Below are 24,660 nucleotides of genomic sequence, written 5' to 3'. Positions count from 1 at the left end.
AAGTGTCAATTATCATTTTTATGTAACATTACATTTAGATTTAGATGGTCACATAGGCCCACATTATTTTTCTGCTTTCTTATGTTAATTGATGTAGCCTTGCAATTTCATAAGCTTCATTTAAAATGACCACATTTTTTTTCAAAATAAGGAATGGTATAAAGAAAATAATAAGTTTTGCCCCCCCATAGTCTTATTATATACAATTTCCTAATTGTAAAGGTTCAAATCACATGCGTGCATATACATACAGGAAAAAGTTCTCACAGTAGAATCTAGCCTGCTTGCCAGCCATATAAATATTTGTGTTTCCAGAATTTTTTTATGAAACATAATAAAATATGAAACTGCTTTCATTTGTATACACTATATATGAAATGTATAATGCAGAGAACCATCGAATTTTTTTTAATTTAGGTTTCTCCTTTTCTAAAATTTCCTACTGTGATTGATTGATCTTTTGGAGTAAGCGTTTCTACAATAATTCTGTATTCACATTTTGTCTTTAAAGTTCTTAGTTTCATGAAGTTATTTTATTTACACAGTTTGTTAGAAAAGAAGAGTGAGTTGTTCATGTATTGATACAACTGTTTGACTGGAATCATTCCTGCATAAGATTGCTCAGAACATGAAACTGAACCATTTCAGAAATAAAAACACTTCTCTTGGGAAGGTAGAGAAGAATTGGGAAAATTAAGAATAGATGCTAATCTAGGGGAAAATGAAACAAACATCAGGAGCAGTCCCCAGATGTCCTTTTAGGAAGTAAAGGACTTGAGAAGAATATATTGTTCCAAGGTCCATCCCCCACTAACTTCCTAGCTATTTCCATAATGTTACTGTTGTACCTTCTTATTTCACAGACTTTCCAAAAAGTCACCATGTTCCTTAACCAATAGCCACAGTTTATTGTATTTGAAAAGTTGTTTCCCTTACATAGTCTTTAATTATGAACTAGAAGTAAAGAACAACATATTTGAACACATTTGTTTGCCTAAAACATCCCCTCCTATGGTTTTACACATAACTTCGTGGTTTGTGATATGCTTAACTATAGGAGATACTGTTCACATAGACTGTGGTATTTATGGTTTACTCCCTTCCACTAAAGTTGTGTAGTTTGTAACTGAGAGTATACAGTGTGTCATTCTCCATTAAATCATAGCAATGTCTCTGGCTTTACTTTATAGGCATTGTCCCTATTGGAATGTTGAGACTTTGTGGATAATACCCAGCTCAAGTAAATATTTTCTGAAACTGTTATGAATACAGAAATCTGGAAAAAGTTTCCAAAAGGGACCTAAGAGATAGTCAACATTCTATTTTGTCTGTTCAGTTATCTAACTTAGCTTTGTCATGAAGTCCTTTAGTCTGATGTTGAAATAAAAGATGATACCACACAAAAGTTAGAAAAACAAAAAGATTGTTATCTCCTTTGATATATTGCTATTTCTCTTTTTTTATGTATTGACAATAATTACTGATAAAAATGTTTCTCCACAAACACAGAAAATATTTTGTTCAACTCTCAACTATGCAAAATAATTTTGTTTAATTATAAATAAAATTTAATTATTGTTAATAATATACTTTATCAGTAATAAATCAGTAATATAGATTTGACATCATAAGATACTGAAGCAAAGTCATGGTAAATAACAGGCAGTATAATTTTTATATGAATCATCATATAGTCTTGACACCTCAATTTTTAAAACCCTGAAGTGAATATTTAATTCACTCCAAAACAGTACTGTACTGTTAAAAACAGTTTTAAAATAGTTTTAATTTACTGAAATTTAAGTGAAGTGATATTTTTACTACAAAATTACTAAGAATGCAGACACTATGAGTGTAATAGTTGCAAGTTGACTTACTATTCAATCAATATGCAAAGAAAGGGAATAAATTAATGCCAATCTAAGGAAAGAAAACATTCAAAATAAAAGAAATTGATCTTTAAAATTAGAACTCAATAGGGCCTTTCCTGGTGGCACAGCAGTTTAAAGCACAGCACTACGAAGCTAAAGCCACTTCCTCATGAGTTCGATCCCCGCCTGCCCTGGAGGTGACCACATGGTGTGGCAGACCTCTCCTGACCTGCCTGCTGCTCCCCTCAGCAGTGTACTTCATCGTTCTGCCTGTTCTGCTCTCCACTCTGGTCCTGGTGAATCCTCTCACCCTCCACATCTCTGGCCTGTACCCCAGTTCTGTATGAATAAATAAATCTTTAAAAAAAAATTAGAACTCAATATTAGCAGTAATATCACAATGCTATATTGCTTTTCTCAAATTTGGTTCATATGAGACACACAGGTCTTTAAAGTATTATTTTTAACTTCATTTTACAAATGGAGAAATTAAAACTTGAGAAATAACTAGCCCAAAGTGTCTTAAGAATTTGGTTTTCTAATCTAAATTGATTCTCTCTACCCCTCTTTTACTTCCCCCTCCCCTGACACCATAAACACACTTTGTAGGTTGTTTACAATCATGTACAGAGCTTTCTATAGATTCTACAGAGCTTAGCTTACTTCTCACAAGGTCCAGGGAGAAACAGTACCTGTGGTACCAAGTTTGTTTCACATTGCCCCTTAGTTACTCTGGCTAACTTACTGTTTGTTTTAAATTCTATTATTCTATAAAAATTTTGAGTTGGAAACCTAGTTTCCTCTTTTATTTTCCAAAAAAATCATAGAATGTTAAAACACAACATCTATGTTATAGACTATTAAACATAACACATCTTATGTGCTTCATGGAGCCTAAGACTTCTGCCATTTTTGATACATTCATTCTAAATATGATTTTTAATTGTTATTGCTAATACTCTAAATATAACTTCCATACTCTTTATTATGGTACTCATTACATACTGTACCTCATTAGGATATTGAAAAAGATCTCTTTAAATTCATTGTTTGCCATTAGTTAATTTGAAGAACCTTTTAGAGATATAATTAACTAAAATGAAAAAGATATTTAAAAATCTATTATAAAACCTTTCAGGGAATCATTTCTCCAAAGATCTCATTTATAACAAAGTCATAAAAATACTCAGGAACAGTATTAATCTTCAGGTTTTAGTTATCAACCTAATGATAGCATGCTTAAAAAACAATAGATTCTTGTTTTTCTTCTTGTCATATGACTTGGAAGGTATAGGGGTTATTTTCCTGTAATTTGTTTCTACTTCCTATTAGTTGTTAAATAAGTTTAAGTCCACGTGTCTTACATGAGGATAGGTTATACCAATTATCTAAAATGTAAATAGGAAGTAACTTCAACAAGTATATTTATTATCATAGAAACTCATGACCATTTCAAAATCATAAAAATTTAAACCATGTGTTCATATATTAAGGTTGAAGTTTTAACATTATTTTTCCAAAATTTTATTAAAAGTTTAAGTGAAAGATGATCAAAATTGCTCTTCATCCAAGTTAGTTCAATCAGTTTAAATATATTTCATTATCAATATCATAGTATATTTGAAGATAAAATTAGGATTACTCAAGAGAAAATAATGTCCTCAAAAATTCAATTTTAATTTTTCTTCACTGAGTTTCTTCACAGACATGATTTATTAAAAATCTGTGAGGTTTTTTTATTTTTTGTCATACTGTTTTTTTTGTAGTTTTTTATTATTACACCTGTGAAATGGGTTGAAATTCCAAAATTCTACAGATATAATGTTGTCTAAATATTAAATTTTGGGAAATATGCAAATATTAGAAATGTGAAGAACCATTATTTAATTTTAGAACAATTTTTCTCCTAAATACCATCGATTAAGCTTGGTAGAATCTCAGATTTATTGAGAATACTTTTCCATTAAGTCACAGAGTAGTAAATATATAAATGCCATTATTTGCCTCAGGATATTGATAAGCCAAAGACAAACAATGATCTAAATAACTTTACATATTTATGTCTAGGAGAACTAGAACAAAGTCGAACTTATTACTCCTACTCTACTATTTGTTCCAAGGCTATTTTCCCTCTTTTCAAATTAACATAAGAATTTAAGAATTATATTTGATAATACAATAAAAGTGTTAAATCACCTTGTATCAATAGACTATCACCTAATAAAAGTCAGGTGAATTCAGGAGACCTAAGAGGGAACATCTTCAGCTTTCTTGGATAATTTCATTAACTTGAATGAGACTCTTCTTTCATAAGTTCCAAAAGATACTATTTAAGATGGGAAGAAGTTGAGTACCATATTTTCATGCTCTGTATGCATATATATACAGTTTTCCTGTACATTTTTGATGATTGGTACTAGTTAACATGTATTGGAATAGTCCACCTCATCCATCACCTGAACAATTAGTGGTTGTTAATGCTCCTCAGTAGTTTGTTGTATAACCTCTTCCTATGTGTGTTCTACTTGAGAGAGAATAGTCTATAAATATGGTTTAAAAATTGCTTTATAATAGCATGAGAATGAGAGTTTGTGCTTTTTACTCTACTGACACAAATGGTTTGTATGATACATTTACTGATTTTGCATCACTGTGGAAATAATCTAGAGCAATGTGGGGTTTTTGCACTCTTTGATGTGAGTGTATGTGAATGTGTGTCCATTTGTATATAAAGTATACATTTAATTATGCAGCTTTTATAAGACCTGAGTCCTAAAGACATCAACAACAAAATCACTAGACGTGTGAACTCTAGTTCTGTGAAGTCAGTAAAGACTGACATTGAAAGTTGCAAGTTCTTTATCTTTACCATATTCAGAGGAATTAAATATATATCATACCATTGCTTTTACTGGCTTCCTTTAATTGAATTAGCTCATAAACACAGTCAAGTTATGCTTTCCAAAATGATTCCAATAAGCAAAATTTATTAACTTTGTTCTAACTATATGTTGAAATATTAGAGTTTGAAACAAATGAAGTTCCTTTTGTCATCATTATTGATGGTGCCAGAAAGTCTGTTATTAGAATTTCCCAGAAAGCCCAGAAAAAAAGCAAGAAACAAAAATGACTTTCAAATAAATGAGACCTATTGTTTTAATCACTTTCTTGCTGAATAAAATAAGTAAAGTATGTACCTAAAATCTTTTATTCTAGCCACATAACCACATACAATCTAATTAGAAGCTGCATGAATACAGTAGTTGATTTCTTGGTTACATTTAACTTGAGAAAGAGAATTAGGCAATGGAGTTTTATCGAGAACAAAATGTTAATTATAAGAAACAATTTATTGAGGTATTAATGGATAACAAACTGTAGGTTTTCTAGTGAATTTTAGATACAGTGATTTAATCAATTAAAGAGTAGATCTTAATTAAGTATTTAAATGGCATTCTCTTTTAATTATTGGTACTGTGATATCTGGTATTAGAAATATACTTCATGCTGTTTTAACCCTTAAAATTGAAAATCTGTTATCTGCCCTCCACCCAAAAAAAATGCCGTTTTCAGAGCACCACAGAATAACTTCTTTGGACAAAGGAAGCTGGTTGTTGGGGAACATCAATCAAACCGGTTACTTTAGAGTCAACTATGATTTAAGGAATTGGAGATTATTAATTGACCAGTTAATCCGCAACCATGAGGTAAACTGGATTTACTTGTCAAAGATCTATTTTAATATGTTTATACCTGCCATTTTAACTCTGCGTACTTTAATTTTTTTTTTTTTTTTTTCTGGTTGACCACATAGGTTCTCTCTGTCAGTAACCGAGCTGGCCTGATTGATGATGCCTTCAGCCTAGCCAGGTATATTCCTGTGACTCTCACAACAAAACTCTTATCATTCAGATTTTCTTTATTCATTTAAATAGGGTATATGTTTTTAATAATCAGTCTTAAAAAAAAGCATTTTAATCTTTCATCCTTTGTGTTTGAACGTGAATTATAATCTGTGTCCCAATAGCTTGATCAATAGTAGCCATGGGGTATTTCTGACTCCGGAGAAGCTTGATCAATTTTCTTTGTAAGTTCAATTTAACACACTGGAGATTAATAACCTCTTCCCAATTTAATTAATTAACTCTTAAAAAGAGACCACTGTGTCATATTTAATTTTTGATGGAAAATAACTTCAAGTCTCAGCAAGTTTTTCATACTGACATATACTAGTGTATCTTTTTTAATGTTTATTTATGTGACTATGAAAAGTTTATACTGCAGGACAAGAACAAATATTGCATAGGGTAAACCTTTCAGGACAAAATGTATGTCAACATTGTAGCCAAAGTGTTTAGTTGTACTAGTTTTAGTAATATTTACATTATTCTCATGATTAGGGTTATACAATTAAATGTTTTCTTTGAAAAGTGATTAATGAAATGCTATTAATCATAACTCAGTTTTTCAATGCTATAACTAAATAGCAAAATAAACCCAGTCCTTTAAATATCTGTAATATTTCATTTTCAAGTAGTTTTAATTGTAATAACCTGGTTAATCTCCTACCTCCTTATAATGATTCACCACGTTTTCTCCTTTGATACTTGGATGAAACTAGTTATGTCTGTATTGATACAAGTATACAACTCATCTTAGTGATAAGCATTGTTCCTTATATAGGGCCTGGGACCACTTTTACAATTTGAGTATTCAGTTGAATTTCAGCAGTTTTCCATTTGTTCAAAATGATGTTACATCCTCTAACATTCTAGTCATCAAAAGTCACTAGCTTAAATATAGGAGGCTTGCTAATTACTGTGATAGAGTAATTGAAGATTAGGATCAGATCACACAGGTTGGCTTTTGTAAAAACAAAATATATAGAGGGATAAAGTAAAAAAGGAATTTCAGATGATTCTGTATTTAAAGAAGGCTCACCATTGCCTCCCATGTTGCTATTAAAGAAATCAAGAACTTTCCCTAACATTTTCTATTATTTGATGAGCAGTAACAGAGCCTCATGTAGAGTTGGCACATAGCATTTCAGACACAACATTACCTATGTAAATGCCTGCACTATCACTTTGAAGACAGTGATAGGAGGAGATAGTGAATAATACGTAACTTGCTTAACAGTAAGATATGAAGACTTTGAATAAATACAGTGTGTCATGAAGATAATTTTGACACAGAAGTTTAGAAAGTTCAGAAAGCCAGTAAAGTAATATTGCACTGAAGGTAATAGGAAAGAAAGTGATGCTGAGAGTTCCACAGGGAAAAGCTAGGGAGCTAGAAGGGACTAATGTCAGCAGTTAATAATATAAGATTCTTAAGATGTTCTTTCAGACATGATTCTCTTTGACATGTAATAATTTGTTTAATTCTCACAACTGCCTTATGAAATCATAGATGTGTATTCCAATGTATGGGTGAGAAAATGGAAGCCTCTGGAGGTCAAGAAACTTGTAAAAATTCACAGAGATAGTAATTGACATGACTGGGCTTCACCATATGGTCTGGATGCAGAGCATATGCTATTAACGATATATATGTATGTAACTGTATACATACACACACATATAGTTATGTAATTCAGCAATATTTATTTTAATAAATGAGTAAATACAGAAAGACTAAAGGGATTTGAAATACTAGTTTATGTGAGTCCTTATAAATTTGAAATGATGAGAAAGCAAATAAAATCAGTATCTTAAAGACAGAGGACAGATGGCAATGAAAAGAAAGGGATTTGGGCCCTCTCGGGGAGGGCAGGGGATTAAAGCATAGCACCTCCCCAGCCAGGGAGGTGACCCACATGGAATGGCAGACCTCTCCTGACCTACCCCCTGTTCCCCTCAGCAGTGTATTTCAGTAGATCTGCCTATTCTGCTCTCCACTCTGTCTCTGGAGAATCCTCTCACCCCCTGCACCTCTGGCCTCTTTCACAGTTCTGTATGCATAAATAAATAAATCTTTAAAAAAAAAAAAAAAGAAAGGGATCTTTGGATCATCTGTATCGAATGACAGAAGTTACTTTTAAATTAAATGTTTTATTAGTATGACTTTTTCCCCCAAAAAAACTAAATTCCCATCTACAAGACAGAGCATTGCTTTCTATTATAATTTTGGAAGTGTTAAAAGTTTGAAGTAAACAATTACATTGTCATTTATACAAATTTACCAAGACCGTATGCAAATCTCATTGACTATATTTTGAAATTTGTTTTACTAATCATGAGATAATTTTCCTATTAGCATGCAAGCAAAGGAATGCAAAATGAAATTTATTCAGATAAATGCTTTGCACTGGAATTTAGGGTTATTCATATTTCATTGTTTCCTAGTGAATATTTCCGAGTTTTGCTAACAGTCAACATAAACCTTCTTTCAGCTTCCTAAACATATTATGCTCTTTTTGGGTTCTTTAAAGAAAACAAGTAGGAGAGTAGTAAATATTTTTTAAAATGTGTGTTTCAGGAACTACTGAAGCTTTTATGCATGGCCTTGTTCAATTTTTCAATAAACCTATGGAGTGGGTGTAGCTATTAAAGTTAATTTTATATTTACTTACAGGTTAAGAGGATTTAAGTCTCTTAGTTAAGAGTGCACAACTTTGAAGTGAGGGGTGGAAATGGGATTCATCACAGTATCATAACAGAGCTTGTGACTTCAAGGCAGAGTAACTGCCCATTATATGCGAGTCTTTCCCATCTCTGTGTCCCTTGTCTAGTGAGAATTCTGCAATTCACTTAAAGCAATATTTGAATTACATTCCCTGTCCTCCACAGTGAGGATTAGGTTATATCTAGTGGACTGTATTATAGTAGTTATCATCTTGTAACTCAGCTATTTTCCTGGTCTGTCTGTGATAATTCTTGGATAATCTTTAGGACAAGGCTTTGTCACATTCTTGTATTGCCACCTCCTATTTCAATTTCAGGATTTTGCAAATTAATTTGTTGCATGAATTGGTAAGTAATGATTTGTTATTCAAACTATACAGTTCATTGCACTATTTTTATGCAATTAAATACACGTATTCTGGTTACTGTTTTAATGATTATTTTATGACGTGTTATTGGCAAGTGAATGAGTGAATGAATTGTACAAGAATAAACCAAAAGTGAAATTAAATGGGCAAAATTTCTTTACTCCCTTTCATTCCTTGTCAATACTTTCACTCTTCACAATGATAAAATTATTAATACTTGGTGGTGTACATGATCAGGCTTGTTTTTGTTATTTTACACAGGTTAATTTTTCTTTCAAATTAACAGAAATTCATTCTAATATCTGACTTACTTACCAAAATAAGTCTGAGGAGCTTTTTCCTCTCAGAGTTTCTGATTTTTCACTAATATAACCAGACTTCAGGGAGTATCCTTCAATAGTCTTTCATTGTGTACATAAATATTCTTATAGGATTGATTTCTAATAATGGAATTTTTGGTTCAAAAGGTATGAAATTTTTGATAAATATTACAAATTATCTTCCAAAGGTTTCCCCAGAGTAAACTTTCATCAACTATGTGAGAACATCCAGTTTCCTCCCCTCCAAGTCTTACATAATGAAAAATACAACATTTAAAATTTTTCTGACAGGTAGCAAAAATAGTTATATGTAGCTTCTCATATATATTTGCTAAGTATATTTGTGTATTTTGCCTTCTGTGAATTTTTACCTGGTTATATATATATATATGTGTGTGTGTGTGTGTGTGTGTGTGTGTGTGTGTAAATATAACCCTAGAAGAAGCTGGATAAAGTATTATTCCTATTATTTCTTCTGAGACCTCTTTTTGTAGTATACATTTTTACAGTATTATTTCTCAGTCCATCAGTTTTTTGTTTTTTTTTTTTTTTGCTATATGGTGTATTTCATCATTCAGAACTTTTAATTTCTATATCAAGTTATACTTTAATAGTTTTCTATCCTGTGTCACACACAGTTTTCTCCATTTGAGACTAAAAATGCTCCATATTTTCATAATGCAGTTTTTCTTCTATATCTTCTTAATTTTCTTTAAATTTTATTTATAGAATGGAGTCTAATTTTCTTTTAAATGAATATCTTTATAACTTAACAATCCTACTCATTTAAAGGACTTTGCTTGTTTATAGGTATAAAATTATATTTATCTGAATGTAAATGCTTATATTTTGAGAATTGGTTACATTCAGTTTAATATGCATCTTTGTTCTCTTCTGTAGTGATACCACGTGATTCTAACTAATTAAGTTTTGTAGCTTATAGTGGTTGACACAATTTTTTTTGTTCTTATTCAAACTCATACATATTATCTCTTCAATATCAGTTTCACAAAGCCTTCTAAAAAATCCCACTGTGGTTATGATTGATATGTACTGGATTTATAAATTATTTTTTAAAGTATTCACACCTTTTCAAATGTAAACTTTCCATACCAAAACATATTATTTCTCCCTAGTTATTCAGTTTCCTAAGTCAACATCTACCATTTTATGTCATGGGTTCTATTAAGGATATTATTTTCTATACTTTTTGGATGCATGCTTGTATAAGAAATGACACTGCTTCTGTCCTTGCATACCATTCCCATTGCATGTGACTGAAGATTCGGATCAATTATCTTGCAATTAGCCTTGTGTTATGTCTTGATCTTTGAGATCATTGACTAAAATGCCTACTTTTTGTTGTGAGGCAGTCATGTTTGCTTTTGATTTTGTTTCTTTAATTGATAAGATATTGTTAGTTTGGGGAATAGCAAAATGAATAAGATACAGTCCTTGGTTTCAATTAGTTGATAATCTAGCAGGAGTGATACATAGTAGAAAATTAACTGTATTCATTAATAAGTTCTATGAATAAAATATGAAACATTTGGATGTAAAGAATTAATGATGCCTAGGAATATTATAGAGAACATTATATAGGAAATAGCAGTAGAAAAAAGTTTACTATAGAGATACATTAAAGATTGAAGTGTAATAGAATTAGAGTAAACAAGAGTGTAAATTACAGAATGGATTTATGGAAGATAAGTAGTTACAGTGTAATGACTCATTCCCAACATGGGTAAAACAAAACTTTAAGATTTCTCAGGAATAGAACTGGCAGCTAGACAAGGTTAAGATTCTGTAGGCACTTTGGAGGTGGATAAACTATGATAACTGCATCTGAGGGGAAAAACATTATAACATGAAAAACAAAAACCAATGATTTTTAAAATTAAGCAAAAGTAACAGGTTAAGAATTTTTATCAGGGCCCTACCTCCTGTTGTAAGGTTTTAAAGCACAGCACTATGAAGCTGTCCACAGCCACTGCAACATGAGTTCAATTCCCGCCAGGGAGGTGACCCACATGACTCAGCAGACCTCTCCTGTCTCTCCCACTGCTCCCCTCAGAAGTGCATTTCAGTTACTCCATCTGTTTTATTTTCTACTCTGTCTCTGGTGAATCCCCTCACCTCCCACCCCCTCAGCTCTGGCCTGTACCCCAGTTGTTGTATGCATAAATTAATAAATATTAAAAAGAATTCTTATGAAAGTTACTTAAGTTTAATATACGATAGAAACTGGAAATTTTGAAAATGCAATAAAAATAAATACCCAATCTGTTTACTAAAGTAGATATTCAAATCTATTAATACGTGCTGAGTAAAATCACATAAAGTTGTAAAAGTATGTTCCACTGGATTGTGAATTTATATTACAGTTTATCTCAAAATATTCATACTACATGAAAATTATTTTGAAAATTTGTAAATATCCAAAATGGTCCCAGAAATCAGTCATCATTATCGCCATCATCATTATATTTGTCTTGGAAAGGCACTGGACTGATTTATTCATTCAGTCACCAGTTTCTTCCAAAATTCACTTATACAGAAAGCATGCCAATTGATTGCACTATTGATAGCATAACTTTCTTTTTAATTCTACATGACATATTTAATATTTTTCTATTATAGAACTAAAGTATCTCAAGGATCTGGTCAATTAAAAAAACCTTAACAAGGGCATCTATTACAATTGATTTGCAAACTTTTGATGAAATAATATAATCATCATTTCTCTAAAAATATTAACATTTTATTAGCAGCAACCTAATAAAACTCAAATCTGGGAATTATGAATGTTACACTTAGAAGTGAGCATAGGTGTGCAGTCATCATTCATCTTGTATGATGAATATATAAGTTAAAAAGTAATAAATATATGTTGAGTCACCTGTTTCAGATTTTATAAATCTAAAATCTGTTAGGAAAACTGGAAAATCAATACCCAAGCCCATGAAAATAGATGGGATTACAATGTAAATGTTGAGAGCATTCATAATTTACAGTTTTTGCTTCTTTTGCTTCTGAATCGTAGTAATGATTTTAACAATGTTGTCTAGACAAACTGAGTGATAGTAACTGCTCCTTGTGGAGCTTCTTCCATGACAGTTTTAATGGAAATTCTCTGTGTCTTCAGGATACAAAATTCTTTTGTGAAGCACATGTTGGTCATTTATGTTCTTACTGCAGAAAATAGTGCCACGATTATCTTATAAAGTAATTGCATCCCAAACCTAGCTAGTTGAAGAGCAGTTTGTTTTTTCTTTTCTATTTTGATGGTTGGTTGTTTAAAAGTATACCATGTGGACCTTTCATGGAGAAAATTGAGAAGCAATGACTACAAAGCCGTTTGTGAGAAGCACCTCGGTAACTAGATTTTTTTTGTCCTAACTTCCCCACTCTGTTAATGGAGATAATAGGACAATTTCACTTTTACTAAACATTGCTGTGTACAGCCTGATTGTGAATCATGAATCCTCTTACTGTTTTATAAATTCTGACTTTATAAAGGGAGTTTAGTTTCTTATTTCTTCCTTCAATCCTTACCCTTTATTATTTTAAGTACTATATAATTTCAGCATAAATATTTTGCTTTGTTATGCTTTATATGGGACCTTGAGAGTTATTAATAATAATAGAATATTTGTTGGGCAGGGAAAAATAGATGATTCTTAATTGCTTGCATTAGACTTATTTGGTTGAAATATCCATGTGTGGCTATGTTGTTATCTTTTGTTAAACCAGAATATGTGGGCAAATGGATTGCAATGAAATATTTATGAAATCCTGAAAGTGATAAAATTGTTTATTGTAAAATAAGATTTATTGTTGACTATATGCTTCCAATCTTCTACCATTGACCAAAAGCTATTAAAATTAGTTTGTAGTTACCCTCTCAGCCTCTCTAACCAATGTATATCTTTTCTTGCTATAAGCAATAACTTGCAAGAACCATTCTCGAAAGATCATAACATTTCTCACGTCTCTGAAGCTTGGCCTTATAATTATCTATTTGTCAACATCAGTGAATGCTCATCTTGAAATATATAAAAAAAAAGTCACCTTGAAAACCTCACATTTTATTCTTTTCTGTATGCAATTATCTAAAAATTCACATCCAAAGGTCTCTAAATTAGTTTGAGTTTATACAATGCTTTGCCTAGTTAAATGTTAAAAATAGTTTAAAAGCATTTTCAGGACATTTTACTATAATAAGCTGGGAATTTTCAGCTTTCTTCCTATAATAGCCCAATAAAAACCTATAGTATATTCCATAACTTTTAAGTTACACTGTTCCCGCAGGCACACACTGGTTTGCTCAAGGTTAGAGAATGAGCCAACACGTTCCTTTGAGCTATATTTAGAAATCTTTTGAGGGTGGAGCCACAGATGTCCTTGGGATAAAGATTTATGGGGAGCTACCACCCCAAATACTTCTCAGAAGTACAGACCTTCTGAGGAATTAAGGACAGACCTGTGGCTCTTGATTACAGCAAACTTTCTTGGAGTTTTTTAAGTTATACTGCATTAAATCAAAGCAAATCTATAACCTTCCAGAGTCAAAAATGTAGGAGAAAATGTTTTAATATTAATGCCTAATGTATGAGATTGCTGAATAGAAAGTAGAAGAGATATTTTGACACCATTCTGTAGGCTTGATCCATTTTCATAGCAAACAGCCTGCTCTCTGTAGTTATATGAAAGTGCAGGTGATGTCTGTAGGTTATATGGATTTGCATGAATCACTTTTTAAAGAAGTGTTTTTTTGTTTTTTTTTTGTTGTTTTTTTTTTTAAGATTTATTTGTGCATACAGAACTGGGGTACAGGCCAGAGGTGCAGAGGAGGTGAGAGGATTCACCAGAGACAGAGTGGGGAGCAGAACAGGCAGATCAATGAAGTACACTGCTGAGGAGAGCAGCGGGCAGGTCAGGAGAGGTCTGCCACGCCATGTGGGTAATGTCCTGGCATCGAATTCATGCGGAAGTGGCTTTAGCTTCTTAGTGCTATGCTTAAATCTGCTGCACCACCAGGGAGGGCCCTTTTTAAGATTTATTTTTACTTATTTATACATACAGAAACTCGGGTATAGAACAGAGGTGTGGGGGTGAGAGATAGAATGGGAAGCAGAATAGGCCAATTACTGAAATACACTTCTGGGGGTGGGTGGGGGGGGGAGCAGTGAGCAAGACAGGAGATGTCTAGTGTGCCACGTGGGTTATCTCCCTGCTCCATAATCAAACTCAGGTCATCACAGTGATGTGCTGAGACTTAACCCCTAAACCACAGTAAGGCCCTTTTAAAAGAGTAGTTTAAATTTCCAAATGCAAGTATAAATTTGCCTAAGTGTGTGCCTAAGTGTATGTGTGTGTGTGTGCGCTTTAATATCTCACATAATAAATATGTTTTATAATCTATAATAGCACTATTTGGTCAGAGTTGACACAAAATTGTGACTTTTTCTTTGATCGTACAGTTTTTATGAAATCTAAGTCTGAGATATCATAAAAATTTACTTGAGAATTTCTGCACTTCCCAAGAATTTCTGCACTTCCCAAGAATTTTGACTGTTCACACTTAATTTAGTTAGGTAGAGTTTCCTCCAAAACAGTCATTAAATCACCAACTTTACTTGAGTAGGTGTTTTTAATACTGATGTTTGACAGAAATTTCTGAATCATTCTCTGATCTTAGATTTCTAGACAGGGGTTGTTTTATCTTAGCATTTCTCCTTTCATGATTTGGAGTCATCTCTTCTGCTGCTTGCTGGCATTTTTTGCTTGTGCATGTACAGTTCTCCTCTAAGCATGGTCTGAGAGACCACCTGCATCAAAATCACCTAGGATGTTTTGATCTTATATAAGTGTTTATTGGTGCCAAAGTTGATGCCTTTTGATATGCACCCAGAGAAAAATCCACTCAGTATGGGAGCTTCCTTAGGCTTCCTGCAGATTGTGATCTAAGGGATGTCTAACCTCACCTACCATCATGGTCTTCTATAGTTTCTATTCGATATGAATTCACCTCATATTTTAAAGTTGTATATACCTTTCCCATAACACTTCCTGGAAGTGAAGCTGATACCACCCTGTCTTCAAAATTAGGCCTAGAAATCAAGACTATTTATCAGAGCTAGAATTAACACCCTTCCCCCCCCCCCAAACACACACACATAATTTGTGCTTAGTGTTCTTAATTTACTTTGTGGTAAAGTCAAGTTTTACAATATGGACCCGTTAAGCTCCATGGCTGTGTGCAATTTTACTCACATCTTTATTCCAAGACAATATTGTGATATTATTCTTTAGGTTAGGTATGGCTGATTCATCTGTGGGGAATTTAGGTAAGTTCTTTCAGCATTTGACATCTGTTAATAGTCTAACTTTCCCAAAGAGTTATATATGCTTAGGCTTTCAAAAAACCTCCTTTGACTTTAATTATGATAAATTAAATTATAAAGAAATCTTTATAATGTAGAATATTTTCATGTAAATATTAGTACTGGTTTTATATGTTAGATTAATTGCAATAGCTTTAGGCTATCATCTGAAAATAATTTCTACCTTAAAACAGAGACTCAGGGCCCTCCCTGGTGGTGCAGCAGGTTAAAGCACAGCATTAAGAAGCTAAAGCCACGTCAGCATGAGTTTGTTCCCAGCCCCAGAGGTGACCCACATGGTGTGGCAGCCCTCTCCTGACCTGCCCGCTGCTCCCTGCAGCAGTGTACTTCCTCAGTCAGCCTGTTCTATTCCCTACTCCTGCTCCTCACATTGCTCCTGCACCTCTGGCCTGTACTCCAGTTCTGTAAGCATAAATAAATAAATAAAAAGAGTCATAGGCATCTTTCTGAGAGTCATCTTTGTTATACAAACAGTAAAGAACTGCTTGTATTTTTCTCCCAAAACCCATACAACCAATCTTTGGCTTCAACAATTATTCAAGTATTTATCACAAGCCATCGATGCCACCTTGATGAGGAAACTAAAGTAGATAATGGAAAATAAGCATTTTATGTTGGTTACTACTTTCCATGAAATATAGAAGATTCTATGTTGATATCTTAAGAAGCAACTTTTTGAATAAAGGTTAAAAAAATAGTTGCAAAAATTTGTGAAATACAAGTGATTCAAATCAACACACTTTCACATACCTGGCAGGTCTTAAAACCTTGGAAGATGATTTGAAACACATGATATTCTCGCTTAATTGTGTGCAATTTGAACTATTCTCTGTGGAATGCTTCAAATGTTCTTATGTGGAATTGAGTATGGGTGAAGAGGTCTTCACTATTTGGATGTAAGAAAACATCAGATTAGGAAACCTGACTCTTAGAACTACCAAAGCCTATTTACATCGTTGAAATAGGAGTACAGGTCAATTCAGAAGCTAAGAAGTAGTGCAGGCCCCTGAAGAATCCGATCAGTTTTGAATCACAAATTGGCTTCTTCTTTCCAAAACTGGGATGAACTAGAGTACAGTTGATTTTGCCTCTACAGTTGCCTCCTGTTTGCTCAACTGCTTCACCTAATTAGGATGAAGATTAAAAGAGGTTCAGCATCAACTAACTAAAGTGGGAAAAAAGAGGTTTAGTAACAACAAAGAAAAATTTAGTATAGCAGTGTATATATGTGACAAATTCAAGTAAGGCTAATAGACCCTAAAGAGAATAATGATTTGAATTTTATATGAATGCTAATTTAACACACTCTAAATTAGTAGCAGGTTCTTGAGAGTGCTGTCAGAAATGCTAAAATCAAAAGAAACCCAAATGAAAATTAGTTGCTTTTGCATTCTCTGTGTGCAAATGTATTGAAAGTAATTGTGTAAGCTGAGAGCAGATCAATAATTTAATCCATGCCTTATGGAGGGAAATGCTACTTCTCCCTTTTCAACTGATCATGAAAATAAAATTATTACAAAATATAGATACTGGGCAGAATAATCAGTTCTCTGACTTCTTAGCTTACTATTTTTGTAAGCTTTTGTCTTTGTACAATTACTTAGATTTTTCTATTTCCATTTTTAAAATGTTAATGCATTAGGTTGAATTTTGACACTGATAGACTATAGGTAATTTCTTAAGTGTGAAAAATTGAGAAATCCATATGAAAATTTGTATCAGTAAATGTAAAAGTAATGCATAAGGCATTCAATAAATTATATTTATATTGTGAACTTTAATGAGTTTGTTGGCAGATAGATAATAGGTACATGGATTGAAGGGTAGGTGGGTAGCAAAGACTTGATACTTATTTCATGCTATGAGGAAATCATTTGGCATTAGAAGTATTATTTTGTCATGCATAATTTCAAGTGAGAAAAGTAATATAGAACTTTAAAATTTAAGAATATCACTTATGCTCAGCTATGATTCAAGTGATTTTGTAGTAAAAGAAGATATTACTGAGATAAATATTTTATACACATGAATTATATACCAAGTAATCATCAGAATAAATATTCTGAGACAGTAGAAGGTTACAAGTGTTTGATGGAGATATTTTAAAACATACACTTAGTGCAGGGTTAGGCAAATTGAAAGTAAGGTAGAAGTAATTTTTTTTTTTTACTTATTAGTTTGTATTTTATCTTTATAAAAATGCATGAATCTAGTAAGGTAATCTTTCAATGTTGATTTACCTGGTTTGTATGTGCTGTCATAATCCAATGTCTATTCTTCACTGCAGGTAGACAAGTATCTAACATGCATATATTTGATATTAAAATGACCTATATGTTTTTACCTCTATAGAAAGGCATATTTCACAAAATAAAAATAATGGAAAGCATGTAAAGCATTCACAGTGATGGTCATTCATAAGAATAATTCCCAAATAGAAAATTCTACAATATACACTTAACATTATATTGCAGTTACACATTAACAGCTTTGTATAGGTGAAAACACATAGGCATTAAAAATAATGTGTAGGTAGGGATAGGAATCTGCAGGTGTGTCTTCCACAATATGACAGTTCATTTAATCAGCTAATATTTATTAACACCTAGTAGGGGTAGAACTGTTATACCCCTAGTAGGGGTTATAACAGGCACTGTTATAGAGTGAATAGTGTTGGATGTAAGAGCCAAAATTCCTGCTTCCAGAGCTTATAATACAGTGGATAGTGATTATAGTAAGAATATCAAGTGATTAATTATGTGGTACTTTCAGAGTAAATAAATTACTCTGCAACCCTTAAGTAAATTACTCTGCAACGCTAAGTCCAGATATTACTTAGTAAGCTAAGTAATAACAACAGTGTTTAAAGAGGTAGCACAGACAAGCAGCTAAATATGGTGGTCAGAACAACTATGATTTTCCAGCTAATAGTTGAACAGTGACTTAAAGAATTAAGTATGGGAGCAATTTAGGAATAGATTATCCCAGAGGAAAAACAGGCACAAAAGTCCTGCAGTAGAATGGGCTTGGTAAATATGAGAGAACAACAGATGTGGCGCTGATGAGGAAGTAAGGGGTATAGTAGATGAGAAAAGCTTAGAGAGGTAGTAGAGACTGATCCTGTAAAACTCGATAGGTTGTTGTGAGAACTTGGGTCTTATTCAGAGTGAGAGGAAAACTTATTTCTAGGCTTTAAAAAGAGAATCATGTGATTGAACCTATTTTAAAGGATCACAGTGTTTAATTGAAATATTCTATGAGGGGACAAGTATGAACCAAGTAGTCCAGGGAGCAGGACAATCAAGACCAACTCTATAAAGAAATACGTTGATACTTTAATACTGCTATAGTTATAGAATAAGAGGTACCCCAGAGCACCTTAGTAGCTTACCGAGTGGCAGAGATGTATATACCACAGTTATAGGTTCATATAGATAATTTCCTGAAATATTGTTACTCATTAAAAAGTGATAGCGTAGGCCCTCCCTGCTGGTGCAGCGGGTTAAAGCACAGCACTAAGAAGCTTAAGCCACTTCCTCATGAGTTCGATCCCCGCCTGCCCTGGATGAGATCCACATGGCGAGGCAGACCTCTCCTGACCCACCTGCTACTCCCTCAGCAGTGTGCTTCATCAATCTGCCTGTTCTGTACCCCACTCTGTCTCTGGTGAATCCTCTCACTCTCCTCATCTCTGGCCTGTACCCCAGTTCTGTATGAATAAATAAATCTTTTAAAAAAATGATAGCATAAAAAATTAGATCATCTCAGACATTTTAAGGGGTGGAGTGGGGAATGGGATCAAAAATAATGGAATGAGGGAAATGCACTGGATTATGGTGATGGCACATGGGTGATTTGGTGATGGGAAGCCCACAGGGATTACAACTGAGATGGAAAAATGCACAAAATGATGTAAACATAAACTATTAAAAAATTAGAGGTATCTAGTGTTAGTCATTACGTATAATGCTATTATGGATATTGCATATGTAGCTTTTTTCTCTTTGTGAAAATGTAGGGGTAGACTTGCTGGGTTGTGTAGTAGGCTTGCTTTATAAGATGCTATCAGATGCTTTTACAGAGTGACTCAACCATTTTTTTTTTTCCCCAACAACCAGTGTGTGACAATGCTTTGCATCTTTGTCAATACTTAGCAATGCCCATCTTTAACAATAACCATTATGTTAAGTGTAGAATATTATGATTTAATTTGCACTCTGGTGATCAGTGATGTTGAGAATCTTTTCATGCTCTTACATGTCATCTGTCATCTGTATATCTTTTATTGTGAATAATCTGTTCAAATCATTTATTCCCTAAAAATGGGGTATCTTATTATTGAGGTGTAAAAATTCTCTAAATACTTGGAGACAAGTAAAATAGTCTTCCATTGATAGTTTGTCTTAATTTTCTTAACTTTTTTAAGATTGAAAATTTTTAATCTTGTTGAGATCCATTTTATTAATTTTTAGTAAAATTAGTGTATGTTTTCAGCTAGAGGATTAACAATGTTAGCTATTTCATGTAAGTCTACAATCCATGTTTAGTTACTTTTTCTATATAAGCTCAATAAGGTTAATGGCTATGCAAATAGTTGTTTCAACACCACTTAGTTAAAATACTTCTTTTTCCCATTATTTTCTGGAAAATTTATCAAAACCAACTATATAAGTTGTGAACTAATTATGTGAATTCTATAATCTGCATTGACCTATAGATTCTACATCTCTCTCTCTATATTAACCTATATCAATCCCACACCATTTTGATTTCTCTTGTTTTACACTAGAAATTTTAAGATTTTCATTTCATTGCTTTGAAAACCTAAACCAATTTGGAAAGAATTGCCATCCCAATGATAACCAAGTTTGTGACGTATCTCTTCATTTGTTTAGATCTTCCTAAGTTTCCTTTGCCAGTTCCAATGTAGTGTTTAGCACATAGGTATTAACATTTCTCTTAAATTTATTCCTGCATGTTTTATCATTATATTATTATAAGTGCCATAATTTTTAAAATTTTAGGTGTGTGTGTGTGTGTGTGTGTGTATGTACTTGCTTATATCAGAGGTTGAGAAACTCTACATACCAGTCATCTGCTTTTTTAAATGATTTTTACAGAAAATTACTATTTTTACTGGAATAGAATCATTTACATAGAATCTATTGCAGTTTTCATACCTTTTGAAAGTTAGAGTTGAATTTTTGAAATAGAGATCTTGTGTTCTTTAAGGCTAAAATATTTACTGTGTTGGCAACTCATCATATTTAAATATGCTGGACATTTCTTCCTTTCTTAAAGAAAGAATTATAGGTAAAATACTCATCACCTTGAATTAGGCAGTCTTATTAAATATAACATTAAAGTACAAACAACAATAAGCAATAAGTTAATTCGACTTTATCTAAATTGAAACCTTCTGTATCTTAAAGGATAACGTTAACACATTTAATTTTTTTTGACTAACTTTGTCAGTGTCCACATGTCCACTAACTTTGGGGTTACATTTTTACTTCTCCATATGTACATTGCTTCATTCATCCTTCACCAAACCTCCCATAACAATGCCCTCTTTCTTCCTTTCCTTACCACCTCTTCCCATCCCACATTCACTCTGGTAACTAGCACATTTTTTGCTGTCTAATATTAGTTTTTGATGTATTTTACCATTATGTATTTTTTTTATTCCACAGATAAGTGAAACTATGTGATATCTGTCTTTTACTTTCTGATTTATTTATCTTAGCATAATTACCTTGAAACATTCACTTTGTCTCAAAATTCAATATTTCCCTTTTCAATAGCTGTATAGTATTCCACCGACCCTACATTCTACAATTTCCCTATTCATTCATCTGGCAATATGTATTAAGGTTTGTTCCATTAGCTGGAAATTATGGGAGTGCTGCTGTTAAGATAAATAATTACATTCTAAATCACCTCAAGGAGAACTTGTGATGCACATGTGTGAACTAGGAATTATGCAGCCCTCCATTCCAAAATAGTACGATGGAACAGAAGAAAGCTTCAAAACAGGTAGAACCAATGATTTGATTTAAACCATTCTGAAATAATAGTTGTAAATATAAACTGCTACAATTGCAACCTGTTCACCATGCTGTTCTTTAACCACAATCCATCAACAAAGGCTTCTATTGGATAGAAATTTACTTCTAATATGTGTAGTATTTAGACACAAACCAACCTGAAATTCTTAGAACTAAGTAATGAAACGTTCCAAAAGATAGTTCAGATTCACAATAGTGAAAGAAAGACTATAATAATATCAAGCAAAAAAAGTCAAATACACCCATCTTTGTGATTTCAAAGAACTTTTCAAAGAAATACAACTTGTTTGAAACAGAAGTTTAAAGGGAAAAACATTGACAAATGAATAGCAAAAGTGAACGGGTAACAAGAAGAATGAAAGTGATCTGACAAGGAAGATGCATATCAGAATGCCTAACATCTCAGATACAAGGGAAAATGTAGTCAGGGATGAAGAAAAGAAGCTTTAGATAGTTGAGATATTCAAGTGGAAAAAAAAATTAAAGTTAAAATATAAGCAAGAGATATCCTATGTGTGTCGCTATGTGTGTTTGATATATATAAAGACATGGAAAACAAATGAAAAAACTGAAGACATAGAACGTGTAAACATTGTTATAATAAACATGAACATATAGTTTGAAAGGATACCTGTGTTGGAGAAAAAAAAAAAAACTTATGCAGAGAGTTTAACATTGAGGTGTATTTCCATGACTAGCCTGGGCTTTAAATATTAAATAAAGAAAGGAAGTTATTGACAAAGTGAAAAACAGGCTCAGAATTTTGTGAGTGAAATTTATTCTATTAGAGATTAGAGATAATGCAGAATCCTTTATGTAGTCAAATTGTGCTTTGACTACAAAGAAATAATGGTGAAACTTAACAAGGAAATTTACGATTACAAAATAGAAGGTATATTTTCAAACAAACAATCACAGTCAACTAATATGAAACCAAGTGTGTAAAGAATGTGTATGAAGTGTGAGTCGCTTAGTAACCTTATCTTTATAGGGACTCATTGGCTAAAGATTTAGCTCTGAATGAATCCATTGGAAAAAATCGTTTATGATAGTTTAATTGCTATAAAGTTCCTTTTAAAAGGTAGCAGTGACAATATTTTAAGGATATTTCAAATTTATCATCTTTTTAACACTATTTTTAAGAGTTTTCCACTGTCATCTTTTCTCAATACATTTTTCCTTTTTTATTATTAAATATGTTAGTGTGAAAATTATTGTTATATTAGTACATTTTAAAATTAAGATACTATATTTTTTGTCATGAATATGGTTCTCTTTCTGGAGAAACATTTCTGATTTTTTAAATTTTTTTATGTCATTTTCAATTTCAATAATATTAAACTGCATGTGGCAGTTTTAGCAACACATAAAGAATTTTAAACAAAAAATACTCTGTGCAAATATATATTGCATTTTTACACTCATTTTGTAGTAATACAAATATATAACCTTGTTTTGTATTAATTAGCACATTCTCTGTTATTGTTTTGTATTTCCATTGATGCTTGAACTTTAAAAAATTACTTCCTACAAGTGGTAATGAGGGGTAAATTTTCAGACAGTAAGCAAGGACTTAACTATAGGACTGTTATTAAAATTAATGAGTGTCATTGTTAGAACACAGTAAATCTATACTATTAACGTCTTCTAATTGTTAATCATCATTAAGGAGTTAGAACATCATCATCATTACTTATCCTAAGTTTTATGTGAATTTCACTAGCATTAAAGTATATCAAAGATAGGTTAAGTCATATGTCTAGATTGGATATCCAGGGTTAATTAAAATATTTTTATATAAATGATCTATCTTCAGAATTTTGTGATACTGGAAATTGAAGCTAGAAATTAGCTGTTAGAGGGATCTCACAGCTTCCTCCCCTAACAGCTGTATGTAGAGGTTTTATAAATTATCTCTCTTTAGTGTCCTTGAGGTCAGAGATTATCTATGATAATATGTAATTGTAAGTTTATTTCAAAAGTGTCTCAATGTATCTGAACTCTAACAGTTGTGTAAATTTTCTCAAATAAATCCAAAACTCCTTTCAAGGTACAAAAATCTCAAATAAGTTGATAACATCCTTTTGATACCACCATTTACATCATATGCGCAGTAGCTCAGCAAATTTGTTTAGTTTTATCCTTTATTTCTTTAGGTTATCTTGTAGCACCCTTAATGGGGAGAACAAATGATCGAAAGTCTCACATGTCCATATCTGCAGAGGTGATTCAAGTGGGCACAGCTATGTGATTCAAGATACTCATCCCTTTTCCATACAATGAATTATAGAGTTGAAAATTTTGTATCTCACATTTCATCTGCAGTGATACTAAATGGCTTTCACTCTAATTTAGAATAGTATTAGGAAGCAGGAAAATACCAATTTAAATCATAAGAAAATCAAATCAGATATTTCATTTCATTGTAAGTGAAGATGAGTATTTTACTAAGATCAAGAAGGAGAAATGCATAGTAGACATAGGTGTGTCCTTTTCTATCGTTCACTATTGTTGCTGCAAGTTGTTTCTTTGGCATGATAGTAGCAGCTATGATTGAATTTAAGAGAAATGTGGACGAATGTTATCATTACTAAGTGAAAGGACTTTTCCGCTTTGATGCAATAGAAAATGTGCATAGAGAAAAAGATGCTTGTCACGTGTTGTACGATCTGTATCAGATGATGGGATATATGTCTCACTGATGGCTAAGTAAATCACCTTGCTTTCATTGTTTCTACAGTGTTGACCAACATGCTGCCAGCCTAAAGTCCCATTTCTGATTTAAACACATGACTCAGAATCACTTTGGAGGGTTGTGATACTCAGGGATTTATGGGACACTTGTATGTGGGAATCTCATCACTGTACAGCAACCCTGTCGTTTTTGTGACAGAGCCTGTTTGACTGGTTTTGGATTTATGATGGAAATAATTCAGAACAGAGTAATAATTTTCCCTTGGCAATTACACTACCATTTGGTACTTTGTCCCTTAGGGGAAA

At 32.4% G+C, this 24,660-nt stretch overlaps 1 protein-coding gene across 1 annotated transcript in view; it reads left to right on the top strand.

Annotated features, from left to right (window-relative positions):
• The window catches only part of TRHDE (thyrotropin-releasing hormone degrading enzyme), a 324,987-nt gene that overhangs the window by 261,973 nt on the left and 38,354 nt on the right, over positions 1 to 24,660 (top strand). The window contains exons 11-12 of the mRNA XM_004675882.2: positions 5,445 to 5,578; positions 5,686 to 5,741. Coding sequence (XP_004675939.1) covers positions 5,445 to 5,578; positions 5,686 to 5,741 — 190 coding nt within the window. The remainder of the gene's footprint in view (positions 1 to 5,444; positions 5,579 to 5,685; positions 5,742 to 24,660) is intronic.

The sequence above is a fragment of the Condylura cristata genome, unplaced genomic scaffold (assembly GCF_000260355.1).
Source record: "Condylura cristata isolate star-nosed mole 26May11 unplaced genomic scaffold, ConCri1.0 scaffold00004, whole genome shotgun sequence".
Lineage (NCBI taxonomy): Eukaryota > Metazoa > Chordata > Mammalia > Eulipotyphla > Talpidae > Condylura > Condylura cristata.
Note: the sequence above shows the minus strand (reverse complement) of the source record. Positions and strands in the feature narration are given on the sequence as shown.